The 14371-nt window shown below is 66.1% G+C and overlaps 1 protein-coding gene across 1 annotated transcript; it reads right to left on the bottom strand.

Moving 5' to 3' along the window:
• Window positions 1-2181: 2181 nt before the first annotated feature.
• Window positions 2182-10335, bottom strand: CTSK (cathepsin K). Its single transcript, XM_064175784.1, has 8 exons — window positions 10226-10335; window positions 9141-9273; window positions 8929-9051; window positions 7767-7922; window positions 5657-5875; window positions 3731-3896; window positions 3538-3643; window positions 2182-2386 (listed from the first exon to the last, which is right to left on the bottom strand). Exons 1-8 carry the CDS (start codon window positions 10234-10236, stop codon window positions 2287-2289), a joined length of 1014 nt encoding a protein of 337 aa, XP_064031854.1. The 5' UTR covers window positions 10237-10335; the 3' UTR covers window positions 2182-2286.
• Window positions 10336-14371: the final 4036 nt, after the last annotated feature.

Genomic DNA, 14371 nt, shown 5'->3' with positions numbered 1-14371 from the left:
GCAGCAGCTGTGGGCAGCAGCAGCTGTGGGCGGCAGCAGAGCTGTGGGCAGCAGCAGCTGTGGGCGGCAGCAGAGCTGTGGGCAGCACTCAGCTGTGGGCAGCAGCAGAGCTGTGGGCAGCAGCAGAGCTGTGGGCAGCAGCAGAGCTGTGGGCAGCAGCAGCAGCTGTGGGCAGCAGAGCTGTGGGCAGCAGCAGGGCTGTGGGCAGCAGCAGAGCTGTGGGCAGCACTCAGCTGTGGGCAGCAGCAGAGCTGTGGGCAGCAGAGCTGTGGGCAGCAGCAGCTGTGGGCAGCAGCAGCAGAGCTGTGGGCAGCAGCAGCTGTGGGCAGCAGAGCTGTGGGCGGCAGCAGCAGAGCTGTGGGCAGCAGCAGCTGTGGGCAGCAGAGCTGTGGGCGGCAGCAGCAGAGCTGTGGGCAGCAGCAGCTGTGGGCAGCAGAGCTGTGGGCAGCAGAGCTGTGGGCAGCACTCAGCTGTGGGCAGCAGCAGAGCTGTGGGCAGCAGAGCTGTGGGCAGCAGCAGCTGTGGGCAGCAGAGCTGTGGGCAGCACTCAGCTGTGGGCAGCAGCAGAGCTGTGGGCAGCACTCAGCTGTGGGCAGCACTCAGCTGTGGGCAGCAGCAGAGCTGTGGGCAGCACTCAGCTGTGGGCAGCAGCAGAGCTGTGGGCAGCAGCAGCAGAGCTGTGGGCAGCAGCAGAGCTGTGGGCAGCAGCAGCAGATCTGTGGGCAGCAGCAGAGCTGTGGGCAGCAGCAGAGCTGTGGGCAGCAGCAGCAGATCTGTGGGCAGCAGCAGAGCTGTGGGCAGCAGCAGCAGCTGTGAGCAGCAGCTGGAGGCCAGCAGTGGCCATGCCAGGGCCGGGTTGGGGTCTCCAAGCTCTGGAGGTTTCCTCCCTTCACCTCCTGGCAGGCAGCAGAAGGCTCCAGGCCAACCCCCCCCGGCTGCAGCCTCCTCCCAGGGAGCTGCAGGGGCTAAGGAGGCCTCCCCTCAGCCTCCTCTGCTGCAGCCTCACCTCCCTCAGCTGCCCCTGCCCAGCCTCTGCAGCTCCATCCCAGCCCCAGAGTGGGATCCCAGCAGAGGACAGACCCAGAGTGGGATCCCAGCAGAGGACAGATCCAACCCAGCCCCAGAGTGGGATCCCAGCAGAGGACAGATCCAACCCAGCCCCAGAGTGGGATCCCAGCAGAGGACAGATCCATCCCAGCCCCAGAGTGGGATCCCAGCAGAGGACAGACCCAGAGTGGGATCCCAGCAGAGGACAGATCCATCCCAGCCCCAGAGTGGGATCCCAGCAGAGGACAGATCCATCCCAGCCCCAGAGTGGGATCCCAGCAGAGGACTGATCCATCCCAGCCCCAGAGTGGGATCCCAGCAGAGGACAGAACCATCCCAGCCCCAGAGAGAGATCCCAGCAGAGAACAGATCCATCCCAGCTCCAGAGTGGGATCCCAGCAGAGAACAGATCCAACCCAGCCCCAGAGTGGGATCCCAGCAGAGGACAGATCCATCCCAGCCCCAGAGTGAGATCCCAGCGGAGAACAGATCCATCCCAGCCCCAGAGTGGGATCCCAGCAGAGAACAGATCCAACCCAGCCCCAGAGTGGGATCCCAGCAGAGAACAGATCCAATCCTGCTCCAGAGTGGGATCCCAGCAGTGTTTATTGGGATTGAGCTGTGGACTGGGGGGAGGCCACCAGGAGAGTTCCACCCAGGTAGGATTCCCATGGGATTCCATCACTCCTGGGGGCAGAGGCATTGGGGAGAGGGGGAGAGGGAGGCTGGGGAGAGGGAGGCTGGGGAGAGAGGGAGTGGGAGGCTGGGGAGAGTGGGAAGTTGGGGAGGTCTCTCCCCTCTTCCAGGAGAGAGATCCCACCTGGATGGAGGTCAGGATGGGAGAGGGGGAGTGGGAGAAGGGGAGCAGGAAGCTGAGGAGCTGGGAAGCAGAGGAGAGGAGGTTGGGGAGAAGGGGAGCAGGGGGCTGGGGAGAAGAGGAGAAGGGGAGCAGGGGAGAAGGGGAGAAGAGGAGAAGGGGAGAAGGGGAGAAGAGGAGCAGGGGAGCAGGGGAGAAGGGGAGCAGGGGGCTGGAGAGTAGGGGGTTGGGGAGAAGGCAAGCAGGGAGCTGGGTGCTGGGGAGCAGGGGGCAGAGGAGCAGGGGGCAGAGGAGCAGGGGGCAGAGGAGCAGGGGGCTGGGGAGCAGGGGGCTGGGGAGCAAGGGAGAAGGGGAGCAGGGGAGCAGGGGGCTGGGGAGCAGGAGCTGGGGGTGTGTGGGCAGCAGAGCAGGCGGTGCCAGGCTCACATCCGCGGGAAGCTTGCCAGGTTGGCCACGCCGCAGGCATTGTCCATGTTGCGAGCCAGGAGGACGTAGCCTTTGTTGCCCCAATCCTCACCCCAGCTGGGGGAGAAAGACAGAGCCTGAGCCAGCCCCAGGGCAGCAGAGGGGGGAAGGGACCCTCTGGAGAGCATCTCCTGCCCCTCCCAAGCCCCAGCAGGGACCCTCTGGAGAGCATCTCCTGCCCCCCCCCAGCCCCAGCAGGGACCCTCTGGAGAGCATCTCCTGCCCCCCCCCCCCCAGCCCCAGCAGGGACCCTCTGGAGAGCATCTCCTGCCCCCCCCCCAGCCCCAGCAGGACACCCCCAGCAGCTTGCCCAGCAGCACAGTGCCCAGGGCAGGCCTTGGCAGCTCTGCACACCAGGAGGCTCCACAGCCTCTCTGGGCAGCCTGCTCCAGCCTCCTGCACCCTCACAACAAACAACTTTCTCCTCCTGCTCACACACAACCTCCTGCCTGCCACTTGCTGCCCCTTGGCACCACTCCCAAGGTGCCAGCCCCAGCCTCTTGCCCCCCACCCCCCCCAGCCCCTTCAGCTCAGAGCCCCTCTGGGGCTGCTCTCCTGCAGGCTCTCAGCCCCAGGGCTCAGCCTTTGCTCCTCCCAGAGCTGCTCCAGGCCCCTCAGCACCTTCCCAGCCTGCCCTGGACTCTGCCCAGCAGCTCCCAGGCCCTCTGCAGCTGGGGGGAGCCCAGAGCTGGCCCTGGCACTGCAGGGGTGGCCTCAGCAGGGCACAGCAGAGGGGCAGCAGAACCTAACCCTTGCCCTGCTGCTGCCCACACTCTGCTGCCTGCCCCCAGCAGACCCTTGGGGGCTTCTTGGCCATGGGGGCACTCTGCTGGCTGCTGGGCACTCTGCTGCCTCTGGGCACCCTGCTGGCTCCTGGGCACCCTGCTGGCTCCTGGGCACTCTGCTGCCCCCCAGCACTGCCAGCTCCTGCTCTCTGCAGCTGCTCCCCAGCAGCTCCTCCCCTCCCCTTGCCCTGCTTCACCCTCAGGACCTTCCTCACCCTCAGCTCTACCCCTGTGGGTGGCAGCAGAGCTCCAGGAGATGCCAACCACTCTCCCCCCTCCAGGGCTGGGCACCATCAACAACCTGCCTGAGGCTCCTCTGCTGTCTCCTTCAGCCAGGTTGAAGACCCCCGAAGGGGGATCTGGAAGGTGCCCCCCCGGGGGTCAGCACTTGCCCGTGGGCCTCAGGCAGCTCCATTGCCCTACCTGTTCTTGAGGATCCAATGCTTGGTGCCCTTCTGGGTGCCATAGCCCACGGCCAGCACCGCGTGGTTGATGTTCTGGGCATTGCAGTTCTCATCGTAGTAGACTCCTGCAGGAGCAACCCTCTGGGGGGGTTACCCTCTGCAGGACCCCAGCCCAGCAGTTCCCCCCCCCCCCCCCCAAAGAGGTTCCTCACCCCTGCTGTAGAACTGGAAGGAGGGCAGGCTGGCATCGATGCCCACCGAGATGGGCCCGATCCTGGCCACGGCTCTCTTCAAAGCCTTCTCGTTGCCCTCGGGGATCTCGTGGTAGCCACGGCACTTGGCAGCCTTGCCCGTGGGGGTGTACCTGCAGCTCTCGTCCTGTGGGGGGGGAGGGAGGGGGGGGAGGGGAGGGAGAGTGGAAGGGAGAGAGGGAAGGGGAGAGAGGGAGAGGAGAGGGGAAGGAGGGAAGGATGAAAGGGGAGAGGGGAGAGGGGAAGGGGAGGGGGGAAGGGGAGAGGGGGAAGGGGAGAGGGGGAAGGGGAGAGAGGAAGGGGGAGAGAGGAAGGAGGAGAGAGGGGAGGGGAGAGAGAGGAGGGGAGAGAGGGGAGGGGAGAGAGGGGGGGGAGAGAGGGGAGGGGAGAGAGGGGAGGGGAGAGAGGGGAGGGGAGAGAGGGAGAGGAGAGGGGAAGGAGGGAAGGGGGAAAGGGGAGAGGGGAGAGGGGAAGGGGAGGGGGGAAGGGGAGAGAGAAAGGGGGAGAGAGGGAAGGGGGAGAGAGGAAGGGGGAGAGAGGGGAAGGGAGAGAGGGGAGGGGAGGAGGAAAGGGGGAGGGGAGAGGATACATAGAGAGAGGGGGAGGGAGAGGGAGAGGGGAGAGGGAGAGGAGAGAGAGGGAGGGGAGGGGGGAGGGGAGAGGATGCAAGGAGGGAGGGGGAGAGGGGAGAGGAGAACAAGAGGAGAGGGAGAAGACAGGGTGAGAGGAGAGCTGAGGAGGCTGCAGAGGGAGCTGGAGCCAGAGCTGAGCTCAGTGGGATGAGGCTCAGCAGAGCCAAGAGCTGAGTCCTGCCCCTGGGGCCCAGCAGGAGCTGAGTCCTGCCCCTGGGGCACAGCAGGAGCTGAGTCCTGCCCCTGGGGCACAGCAGGAGCTGAGTCCTGCCCCTGGGCACAGCAGGAGCTGAGTCCTGCCCCTGGGCACAGCAGGAGCTGAGTCCTGCCCCTGGGCACAGCAGGAGCTGAGTCCTGCCCCTGGGGCACAGCAGGAGCTGAGTCCTGCCCCTGGGCACAGCAAGGGCTGAGTCCTGCCCCTGGGCACAGCAGGAGCTGAGTCCTGCCCCTGGGCACAGCAGGAGCTGAGTCCTGCCCCTGGGGCACAGCAGGAGCTGAGTCCTGCCCCTGGGCACAGCAGGAGCTGAGTCCTGCCCTGGGGCACAGCAGCCCCTGGGAGGCTGCAGGCTGGGGGCAGTGGATGGGAACTGCCTGGGGAGGAGAAGGCCCTGGGGGGGTTGGTGCCAGCAGCTGGAGGTGAGGCAGGAGGTGCCCAGGTGGGCAAGAAGGGCAGCAGCAGCCTGGGCTGGTGTGGGCAGCAGGAGCAGGGCAGGGATTGTGCCCCTGGGCTGGGCACTGGGGAGGGCACAGCTGCAAGGCTGGGGGCAGGGTTGGGCTGCTGAGTGCCAGGAGGGCATTGAGGAGCTGGAGCAGGGCACAGAGAAGGGCAAGGAAGGTGGGGGAGGGGCTGGAGAAGAGGCTGGGGAGGGGCAGCTGAGGGAGCTGGGGGTGGTGAGGCTGAGGAAGAGGAGGCTGAGGAAGGCCTCATTGCTCTCTACAGCTCCCTGAGAGGAGGCTGCAGGCAGGTGGGGGTTGGGCAGTGCCAGGCCCAGAGGAGATGCCCTCAGGCTGCCCCAGGGCAGGCTCAGCTTGGCCACGAGGAGCAATTTGTGCCCTGCAGGAGCGGTCAGGACCTGGCACAGGCTGCCCTAGAGGGGAGGTGGTGCAGTGCCCACGCCTGGCTGCACTCCAAACCCCTGTGCCCACGGCGCTGTGCCCAGGCTGGCGCTGCTGCTTGGCATCTCCTTCGCAGCTATCGGCCAAGCTCAGCCTCTGGGTGGCCTCTGGGAGCCTGTGCCCGCGGCGGTGCCCACACCTGGCCGACGTAGGGGTAGGCATCCTCGGAGTCGATGCCGCGGTTCTGGCGCACGTACTCGAAGGCGTTGGTCATGTACCCCCCCCCGCAGCCGTCGTTGGCAGCGACGCAGTCCACCAGGTTCTGCGGGCTGAGGGGCAGCAGCTGCCCGGTCCTGCGCTTCAGCTGCCCCTCCAGGGCACCCACCGAGCTGAACGCCCAGCAGGAGCCGCACTGCCCCTGCGGGGAGGGCATGGAGGATGTCAGGGTGGCACCCGAGCTGCCAGCCCCCACCCTGGGCACGCAAAAGAGTCCCTCCTTAATTGCCTCTCCAGGGCACCCACCGAGCTGAAGCCTCTGCAGGGATGCCATAGATGGTACCCAAGCTGCCAGCCCCCACCCTGGGCACCCCAAGAGGCTCTCTTCAGCTGCCCCTCCAGGGTGCCCACCGAGCTGAAGCCTCTGCAGGGATGCCATAGGTGGTACCCAAGCTGCCAGCCCCCACCCTGGGCACCCCAAGGAGGCTCTCTTCAGGTGCCCCTCCAGGGCACCCACCGAGCTGAACGCCCAGCAGGAGCCGCACTGCCCCTGCGGGGAGGGCACAGGAGGATGTCAGGGTGGCACCCGAGGTGCCAGCCCCCATCCTGGGCACCCCAAGAGGCTCTCTTCAGGTGCCCCTCCAGGGCACCCACCGAGCTGAATGCCCAGCAGGAGCCGCACTGCCCCTGCGGGGAGGGCATGGAGGATGTCAGGGTGGCACCCGAGCTGCCAGCCCCCACCCTGGGCACCCCAAGGAGACTCTCTTCAGGTGCCACTCCAGGTCATCCACAAAGCCAAAGCCCTGAGGGTGCCAGCCCCCACCCTGGGCACCCTAAGAGGCTCTCTTCAGCTGCCCCTCCAGGGCGCCCACTGAGCTGAAGCCTCTGCAGGGATGCCATAAGTGGTACCCAAGCTGCCAGCCCCCACCCTGGGCACCCAAACGAGTCCCCCCTTAGTTGCCTCTTCAGGGCACCCACCGAGCTGAACGCCCAGCAGGAGCCGCACTGCCCCTGCGGGGAGGGCATGGAGGATGTCAGGGTGGCACCTGAGCTGCCAGCCCCCACCCTGGGCACGCAAAAGAGTCACGCCTTAATTGCCTCTCCAGGGCGCCCACTGAGCTGAAGCCTCTGCAGGGATGCCATAGGTGGTACCCAAGCTGCCAGCCCCCACCCTAGGCACCCCAAGAGGCTCTCTTCAGCTGCCCCTCCAGGGTGCCCACCGAGCTGAACGCCCAGCAGGAGCCGCACTGCCCCTGCAGGGAGGGCACGGGGGGCATCAGGGTGGCACTCGAAGTGCCAGCCCCCACCCTGGGCACGCAAAAGAGTCACTCCTTAATTGCCTCTCCAGGGTGCCCACCGAGCCAAAGCCCCGAGGGTGCCAGCCCCCACCCTGGGCACCCCAAGGAGGCTTTCTTCAGGTGCCCCTCCAGGGCGCCCACCGAGCTGAAGCCTCTGCAGGGATGCCATAAGTGGTACCCAAGCTGCCAGCCCCCACCCTGGGCACCCAAACACCCAAACGAGTCCCCCCTTAGTTGCCTCTTCAGGGCACCCACTGAGCTGAACGCCCAGCAGGAGCCGCACTGCCCCTGCAGGGAGGGCACGGGGGGCATCAGGGTGGCACTCGAGGTGCCAGCCTCAACCCAGGGCACCCATAAGAATCCCTCCTTAGTTGCCCCTCCAGGGTGCCCACCGAGCTGAATGCCCAGCAGGAGCCACCCTACCCCTGCAGGGATGCCAGGGGTGCCACCCAAGGTGCCAACCTCACCCTGGGCATTGCTAGGAGACCTTCAGTGCCCATCCAGGGCAACTCATCAAGCTGAAGCCCCTGCAGGGATGCCATAGGTGGTACCCAAGCTGCCAGCCCCCATCCTGGGCACCCATAAGAGTCGTGGGGTGCCAGGAGTGACACCCAAGGTGCCAACCCCACCCTGGGCACCCCCAGGTGCCCCTCTTCAGGTGCCCCTACAGGATGCCCATGGAGCTAAACGCCCAGCAGGAGCCACCCTGCCCCTGCAGGGATGCCAGGGGTGATGCCATGGGTGACACCCACGATGCCAGCTCCAGCCTGGGCACTGCCAGCAGCCCCCTGGCACCTGGTTCTTGACGGGGGTGACGAAGCCTCTCTTCCTCCAGTCCAGGGCAGGTGGCACCCTCTGGCTCCAGTCGGGCACATAGAGGCTGTGGTTGTGGCGTTGGTGCCCCCTGGGCACCTTCAGGCCTGTCATGGTCCTCACCACCTCCTCGCTGGTCTGGGCAAAGGAGCTCAGGGTGGCACTGGGCAGGGCACTGCCAGACCTCTCTGTCTCTCTCTGCCCTCTTTGGTGCCACTCTCCTCATGCCACCCAAAGGTGCCCAGGTCCCTCCTCTCCTCCTCCTGTGCCCTCTTTGATGCCACTCACTCTGCCACCTGAGGATGCTCAGGTCCCTCCTCTTCTCTTCTATCCCTGTGCCCTTTCTGGTGCCACTCTCCATGCCACCCAAGTATGCCCAGGTCCCTCCTGTCCTCTACCCCTGTGCCCTCTTTGGTGCCACTCCCCATGCCATCTGAACATGCTCAGGTCCCTCTCTGTCCTCGTCTTCCCCTGTGCCCCCTATGATGCCCCTCCCTGTGCCACCCAGTCACTCCCAGCTCCCTCCCTCTGCCCCCTCCCCCAGCCCCATGCCCACTCTGGTGCCCCTCCCTGTGCCACCCAAGCATGCCCAGCTCCCTCTCTCCTCTTCCTCTATCCCTGTGCCCCCTTTGGTGCCCCTCTCCATGCCACCTGAGGATGCTCAGCTCCCTCCCCCACCTCTCCCAGCCCCGTGCCCACTCTGGTGCCCCTCCCCATGCCACCCAAGCATGCCCAGCTCCCTCTCTCCTCCCCCCCCTCCCCCAGGCCCGTGCCCCCTTTGGTGCCCCTCCCCAGGCCACCTGAGGATGCTCAGGTCCCTCTCCCCCCTTCTCTTCCCCTGTGCCCCCTATGATGCCCCTCCCTGTGCCACCCAGTCACTCCCAGCTCCCTCCCTCTGCCCCCTCCCCCAGCAACATGCCCACTCTGGTGCCCCTCCCCATGCCACCCAAGCATGCCCAGCTCCCTCTCTCCTCTTCCTCTATCCCTGTGCCCCCTTTGGTGCCCCTCCCCATGCCACCTGAGGATGCTCAGCTCCCTCTCCCCCCATCTCCCAGCCCCGTGCCCACTCTGGTGCCCCTCCCCATGCCACCCTCTCACTCCCAGCTCCCTCCCCCAGCCCCGTGCCCACTCTGGTGCCCCTCACCATGTCCCCCAGGTGGTTCATGGCCAGCTGGAAGCTGTGGTGCCCGCGGGCATGCTCCAGGTTGTGGCTGTTGATGTAGTTGAGATTCTTCTCCCAGATCAACCTCCTCTGCCCCTCCTCTGCCTGCACCAGGAGGTGGCACAGAGGTTGGCATCACAGCTCCTGCCCAAGCTGCCCAGGGAGGTGCCCAGTGCCAGCTGCCCCTGCCCTACCTGCCCTGTGTACTGCTTGCCATGGGTCTTCTTCCACAGCTCCCAGTGGGCATCCAGCTCAGGCTGCACCTGGGCCAGCAGAGTGGGCACCAGAGTGGGCACCAGCAGGGTCAGCAGAGTTGGGCACCACATCCTTAGGGGTGGGCAAAGACAGAGAGAAGGCCTAAGGATGACCTTTGCCCATCCATGCCCACCTCAGGCTGTGGGTTGGGTGCTGTGCCCACCTCAGGGATAGGCTTTAGGGTGCCAGGAGCCCTTTGCCCATCTCAGTCTCGGTGCCCAATTTCAGCCTGGAGGGATTGGCACCCAACAACCACCCTGGGGGTGGGCACCAGGAGCCTGAGGACAGCCAAGTGCCAGGGGCACAGGAGCCAGCAGCTGCTGCCCACCTTGGGGGTGGGGCAGAACTTCACCTTGGCACCAGGATCCCCTTGCCCACCCTATTTGGTGCCCAGGACCCCCTGCCCACCCCATTTAGGACCCAGGACCCCCCTGCCCACCCTGTTTGGGCACCAGGACCCCTTTGCCCACCCTATTTGGTGCCCAGGACCCCCTTGCCCACCCTGTTTGGGCACCAGGGCCCCCTTGCCCACCCTGTTTGGGCACCAGGACCCCCTTGCCCACCCCATTTAGGGCAGGTGCTGGGCAGCTGCAGCTGTGCCAGGACCTGTGCCAGCTGCTTGCTATCACAGCCTCTTGGCACCTTCCCCCCCAGCCCCAGGCCAGTAAGAAGCAGAGTTCTGGGAGGGGGGGGGACACAGTTGGCAAGGGGCAGGGGGGGTGCAGCTGCAGGGTGGGCACAACCATCCCACTCCCCACTCCCTCCCTCCTCCCACTCCCCCCAATGCCAACCCTTCCAATGCCTCAGTTTCCCTTTTGCCACCTCCTAAGGTGGCACAGGAGCTCAGATGCCACCCAGGTGCCACCCGGATGCCACCCAGATGCCACCAGGATGCCACCAGGCTCCCTTTCCATGAGGAGAAGCTCCCCCCCCCCCGCGGCCCCAGCTGTGCCCATGGTGGGGGTGGGGGTGGCGTTGGGGGGGTCGGGGATGTTGTGCCCACCCTTGCCCAGCTCTGGCTTACCCCAGGGGCATGGCAGCGGCGCTGGCACAGGCTGGGGGCCGCGGGGGGGTTCAGCTCCTTCTTATGGCTCTGGATTGGGGAAGTTGAGCAGCGGCTGGAAAATGTTGGGAGGCAGCAGGGGGAGGGCAGGGGGAGGGGAGGGGGAGGGGAGGGGGAGGGAGGGAGGCAGGAGGAGGAGGAGGAGGGAGGAGGAGGAGGAGGGGGCCCGGGGGGGGGCTGCAGCCTCCACGCGGTGCTGTGAGTCAGCCCCGCACGGGAACTGCCCTGGGGACATCCTCCTGCCCCACGCGAGGCCTCCTGCCCACGGGGCCAGGGCTGGAGGAGATCTCCTGCTCCAGATCCCAGCCTGGAGGTGATCTCCTGTGCCAGATCCCAGCCTGGAGGAGATCTCCTGTGCCAGATCCCAGCCTGGAGATCTTCTCCTGCTCCAGATCCCAGCCTGGAGATCTTCTCCTGTGCCAGATCCCAGCCTGGAGGTTATCTCCTGCTCCAGATCCCAGCCTGGAGGTGATCTCCTGTCCCAGATCCCAGCCTGGAGATCTTCTCCTGTGCCAGATCCCGGCCTGGAGATGTTCTCCTGCTCCAGATCCCAGCCTGGAGGTGATCTCCTGCTCCAGATCCCAGCCTGGAGATCTTCTCCTGTGCCAGATCCCAGCCTGGAGGTGATCTCCTGTCCCAGATCCCAGCCTGGAGGTGATCTCCTGCTCCAGATCCCAGCCTGGAGATCTTCTCCTGTGCCAGATCCCAGCCTGGAGGTGATCTCCTGTCCCAGATCCCAGCCTGGAGGTGATCTCCTGTGCCAGATCCCAGCCTGGAGGTGATCTCCTGTCCCAGATCCCAGCCTGGAGGTGCTCTCCTGCTCCAGATCCCAGCCTGGAGATGCTCTCCTGCTCCAGATCCCAGCCTGGAGGTGATCTCCTGTGCCAGATCCCACCCTTGAGATCTTCTCCTGCCCCCAGATCCCAGCCTGGAGATCATCTCCTGCTCCAGATCCCAGCCTGGAGATGCTCTCCTGAGCCAGATCCCACCCTTGAGATCTTCTCCTGCCCCCAGATCCCAGCCTGGAGATCTTCTCCTGCTCCAGGATCCTACCCTGGGCACATTTTCCTCCCCCAGGCTTGTGCCCCACAGATGTTCTCCTGCCCCAGAGCCCCCCCTGGGGACACCTCCTGGTGATGCTCTCCTGCCCAAGGGATCTTCTCCTGCCCCCAGATCCCAGCCTGGAGTTGCTCTCCTGCCCCAGATCCCCACTCTCAAGATCTTCTCCTGCTCCAGATCTACCCTTGAGATCCTCTCCTGCTCCAGATCTCAGTCAGGAGATCTTCTCCTGCCCCCAGATCCCACCTTGGATGTTTTCCTGCCCCAGATCCCAGCCTGAAGTTGTTCTCCTGCTCCATGGTCTTGCCCCAGGGATGTTCTCCTGCCCCAGAGCCCACTCTGAGCTCCCCTCCTGCCCCAGACCCCACTCAGAGCTCCCCTCCTGCCCCAGACCCCACTCTGAGCTCCCCTCCTGCCCCAGACCCCACTCAGAGCTCCCCTCCTGCCCCAGACCCCACTCAGAGCTCCTCTCCTGCCCCAGACCCCACTCTGAGCTCCCCTCCTGCCCCAGACCCCACTCAGAGCTCCCCTCCTGCCCCAGACCCCACTCAGAGCTCCTCTCCTGCCCCAAACCCCACTCTCAGCTCCCCTCCTGCCCCAAACCCCACTCTGAGCTCCTCTCCTGCCCCAGACCCCACTCTGAGCTCATCTCCTGCCCCAGACCCCACTCTGAGCTCCCCTCCTGCCCCAGACCCCACTCTGAGCTCCTCTCCTGCCCCAAACCCCACTCTGAGCTCATCTCCTGCCCCAGAGCTCCACTCTGAGCTCCCCTCCTGCCCCAGACCCCACTCAGAGCTCCCCTCCTGCCCCAGACCCCACTCTGAGCTCCTCTCCTGCCCCAAACCCCACTCTCAGCTCCCCTCCTGCCCCAAACCCCACTCTGAGCTCCTCTCCTGCCCCAGACCCCACACTCTGAGCTCATCTCCTGCCCCAGACCCCACTCTCAGCTCCCCTCCTGCCCCAAACCCCACTCTGAGCTCCTCTCCTGCCCCAAACCCCACCCTGAGCTCATCTCCTGCCCCAGAGCTCCACTCTGAGCTCCCCTCCTGCCCCAAACCCCACTCTCCGCTCCCCTCCTGCCCCAGACCCCACTCTGAGCTCCTCTCCTGCCCCAGACCCCACTCTGAGCTCCCCTCCTGCCCCAGACCCCACTCTGAGCTCCCCTCCTGCCCCAGACCCCACTCAGAGCTCCCCTCCTGCCCCAGACCCCACTCTCAGCTCCCCTCCTGCCCCAGACCCCACTCTGAGCTCCCCTCCTGCCCCAGACCCCACTCAGAGCTCCCCTCCTGCCCCAGACCCCACTCAGAGCTCCTCTCCTGCCCCAAACCCCACTCTCAGCTCCCCTCCTGCCCCAAACCCCACTCTGAGCTCCTCTCCTGCCCCAGACCCCACTCTGAGCTCATCTCCTGCCCCAGACCCCACTCTGAGCTCCCCTCCTGCCCCAGACCCCACTCTGAGCTCCTCTCCTGCCCCAAACCCCACTCTGAGCTCATCTCCTGCCCCAGAGCTCCACTCTGAGCTCCCCTCCTGCCCCAAACCCCACTCTCCGCTCCCCTCCTGCCCCAGACCCCACTCTGAGCTCCTCTCCTGCCCCAGACCTCACTCTCAGCTCCCCTCCTGCCCCAGACCCCACTCAGAGCTCCCCTCCTGCCCCAGACCCCACTCTGAGCTCCCCTCCTGCCCCAGACCCCACTCTCAGCTCCCCTCCTGCCCCAGACCCCACTCTCAGCTCCCCTCCTGCCCCAGCAGCCCACCCTGGCCCTGCCTCCTTGTCCCCAGCTGCTGCCCCAGGGCCCCCTCCTGCCTTTCATCCCCCAGCAGGGTCCCCCCCAGCCCCCAAAGTGCTTCAGCAGAGGCAGGCTCAGGCCCTGCCCAGCAGCTCAGGGCTGCTGTGTGCCAGCTGCAGCCCAGGCCAGGCCTTGCCTCTGCCCCTGATGCCCTTTGCCACCTCCCCTGAGCCCACTCCTGGGCTTGTCCCTGCCCCGGGGGCAGCAGCTGCAGGGGCAGAGGAGGTCAGAGGGTGACTGGCACAGGTCAGGTGGCTGCCTGGAAGGTCCCAGTGGCATCAGTGTCCTGTCCCAGACAGGCTGGGGACATCATCATCATCATCATCATCATCACCAGCCATGGGGCTGAGGAGGAAGTGAGCAGGGAGCAAGGGCTGGGAGCAGCAGCGCAGGGCTGGAGGCTTCTCTCAGCCCCACCCGAGTCACGCTGGCCCCGCAGGCTCCCACGCCCCCCCCCCCCCCCCCCCCCCCCCCGGGGATCCCCGGCCCCGGCTGAGGAGCAGGGAGGAGGCTGAAGGCAGGGGGGGAGGAAGGGGGAGGCTGAGTCAGCAGGGAGGCAGAGGCTGAGTCAGGCTGAGGCTCCGCAGCCGCTCACGGGGACCTGACTTGGCCACGCAGCAGCCAGCTGGGAGCACTGGGGGGAACTGGGAGCACTGGGATGGACTGGGAGCTCCAAGAGCCCTGAGCTGCACTGGGAGCACTGGGGTGGACTGGGAGCACTGGGATGGACTGGGAGCTCCAAGAGCACTGAGCTGCACTGGGAGCACTGGGGTGGACTGGGAGCTCCAAGAGCCCTGAGCTGCACTGGGGGCACTGGGATGGACTGGGAGCTCCAAGAGCACTGAGCTGCACTGGGAGCACTGGGGTGGACTGGGAGCTCCAAGAGCACTGAGCTGCACTGGGAGCACTGGGGTGGACTGGGAGCTCCAAGAGCCCTGAGCTGCACTGGGAGCACTGGGATGGACTGGGAGCACTGGGATGGACTGGGAGCTCCAAGAGCCCTGAGCTGCACTGGGGGCACTGGGATGGACTGGGAGCTCCAAGAGCACTGAGCTGCACTGGGAACACTGGGATGGACTGGGAGCTCCAAGAGCACTGAACTGCACTGGGAGCACTGGGGTGGACTGGGAGCTCCAAGAGCCCTGAGCTGCACTGGGAGCACTGGGATGTACTGGGAGCTCCAAGAGCCCTGGGATGGACTGGGAGCAAGGGACTGGTTTGGCAGCTCCAAGAGCCCTCAGTTCAACTGGGAGCACTGGGA

The sequence above is a fragment of the Pogoniulus pusillus genome, chromosome 43, assembly GCF_015220805.1.
Source record: "Pogoniulus pusillus isolate bPogPus1 chromosome 43, bPogPus1.pri, whole genome shotgun sequence".
In the NCBI taxonomy this organism is placed as follows: domain Eukaryota; kingdom Metazoa; phylum Chordata; class Aves; order Piciformes; family Lybiidae; genus Pogoniulus; species Pogoniulus pusillus.
The sequence above is the reverse complement of the archived record's forward strand: the minus strand, read 5'-3'. Positions and strand labels throughout refer to the sequence as shown.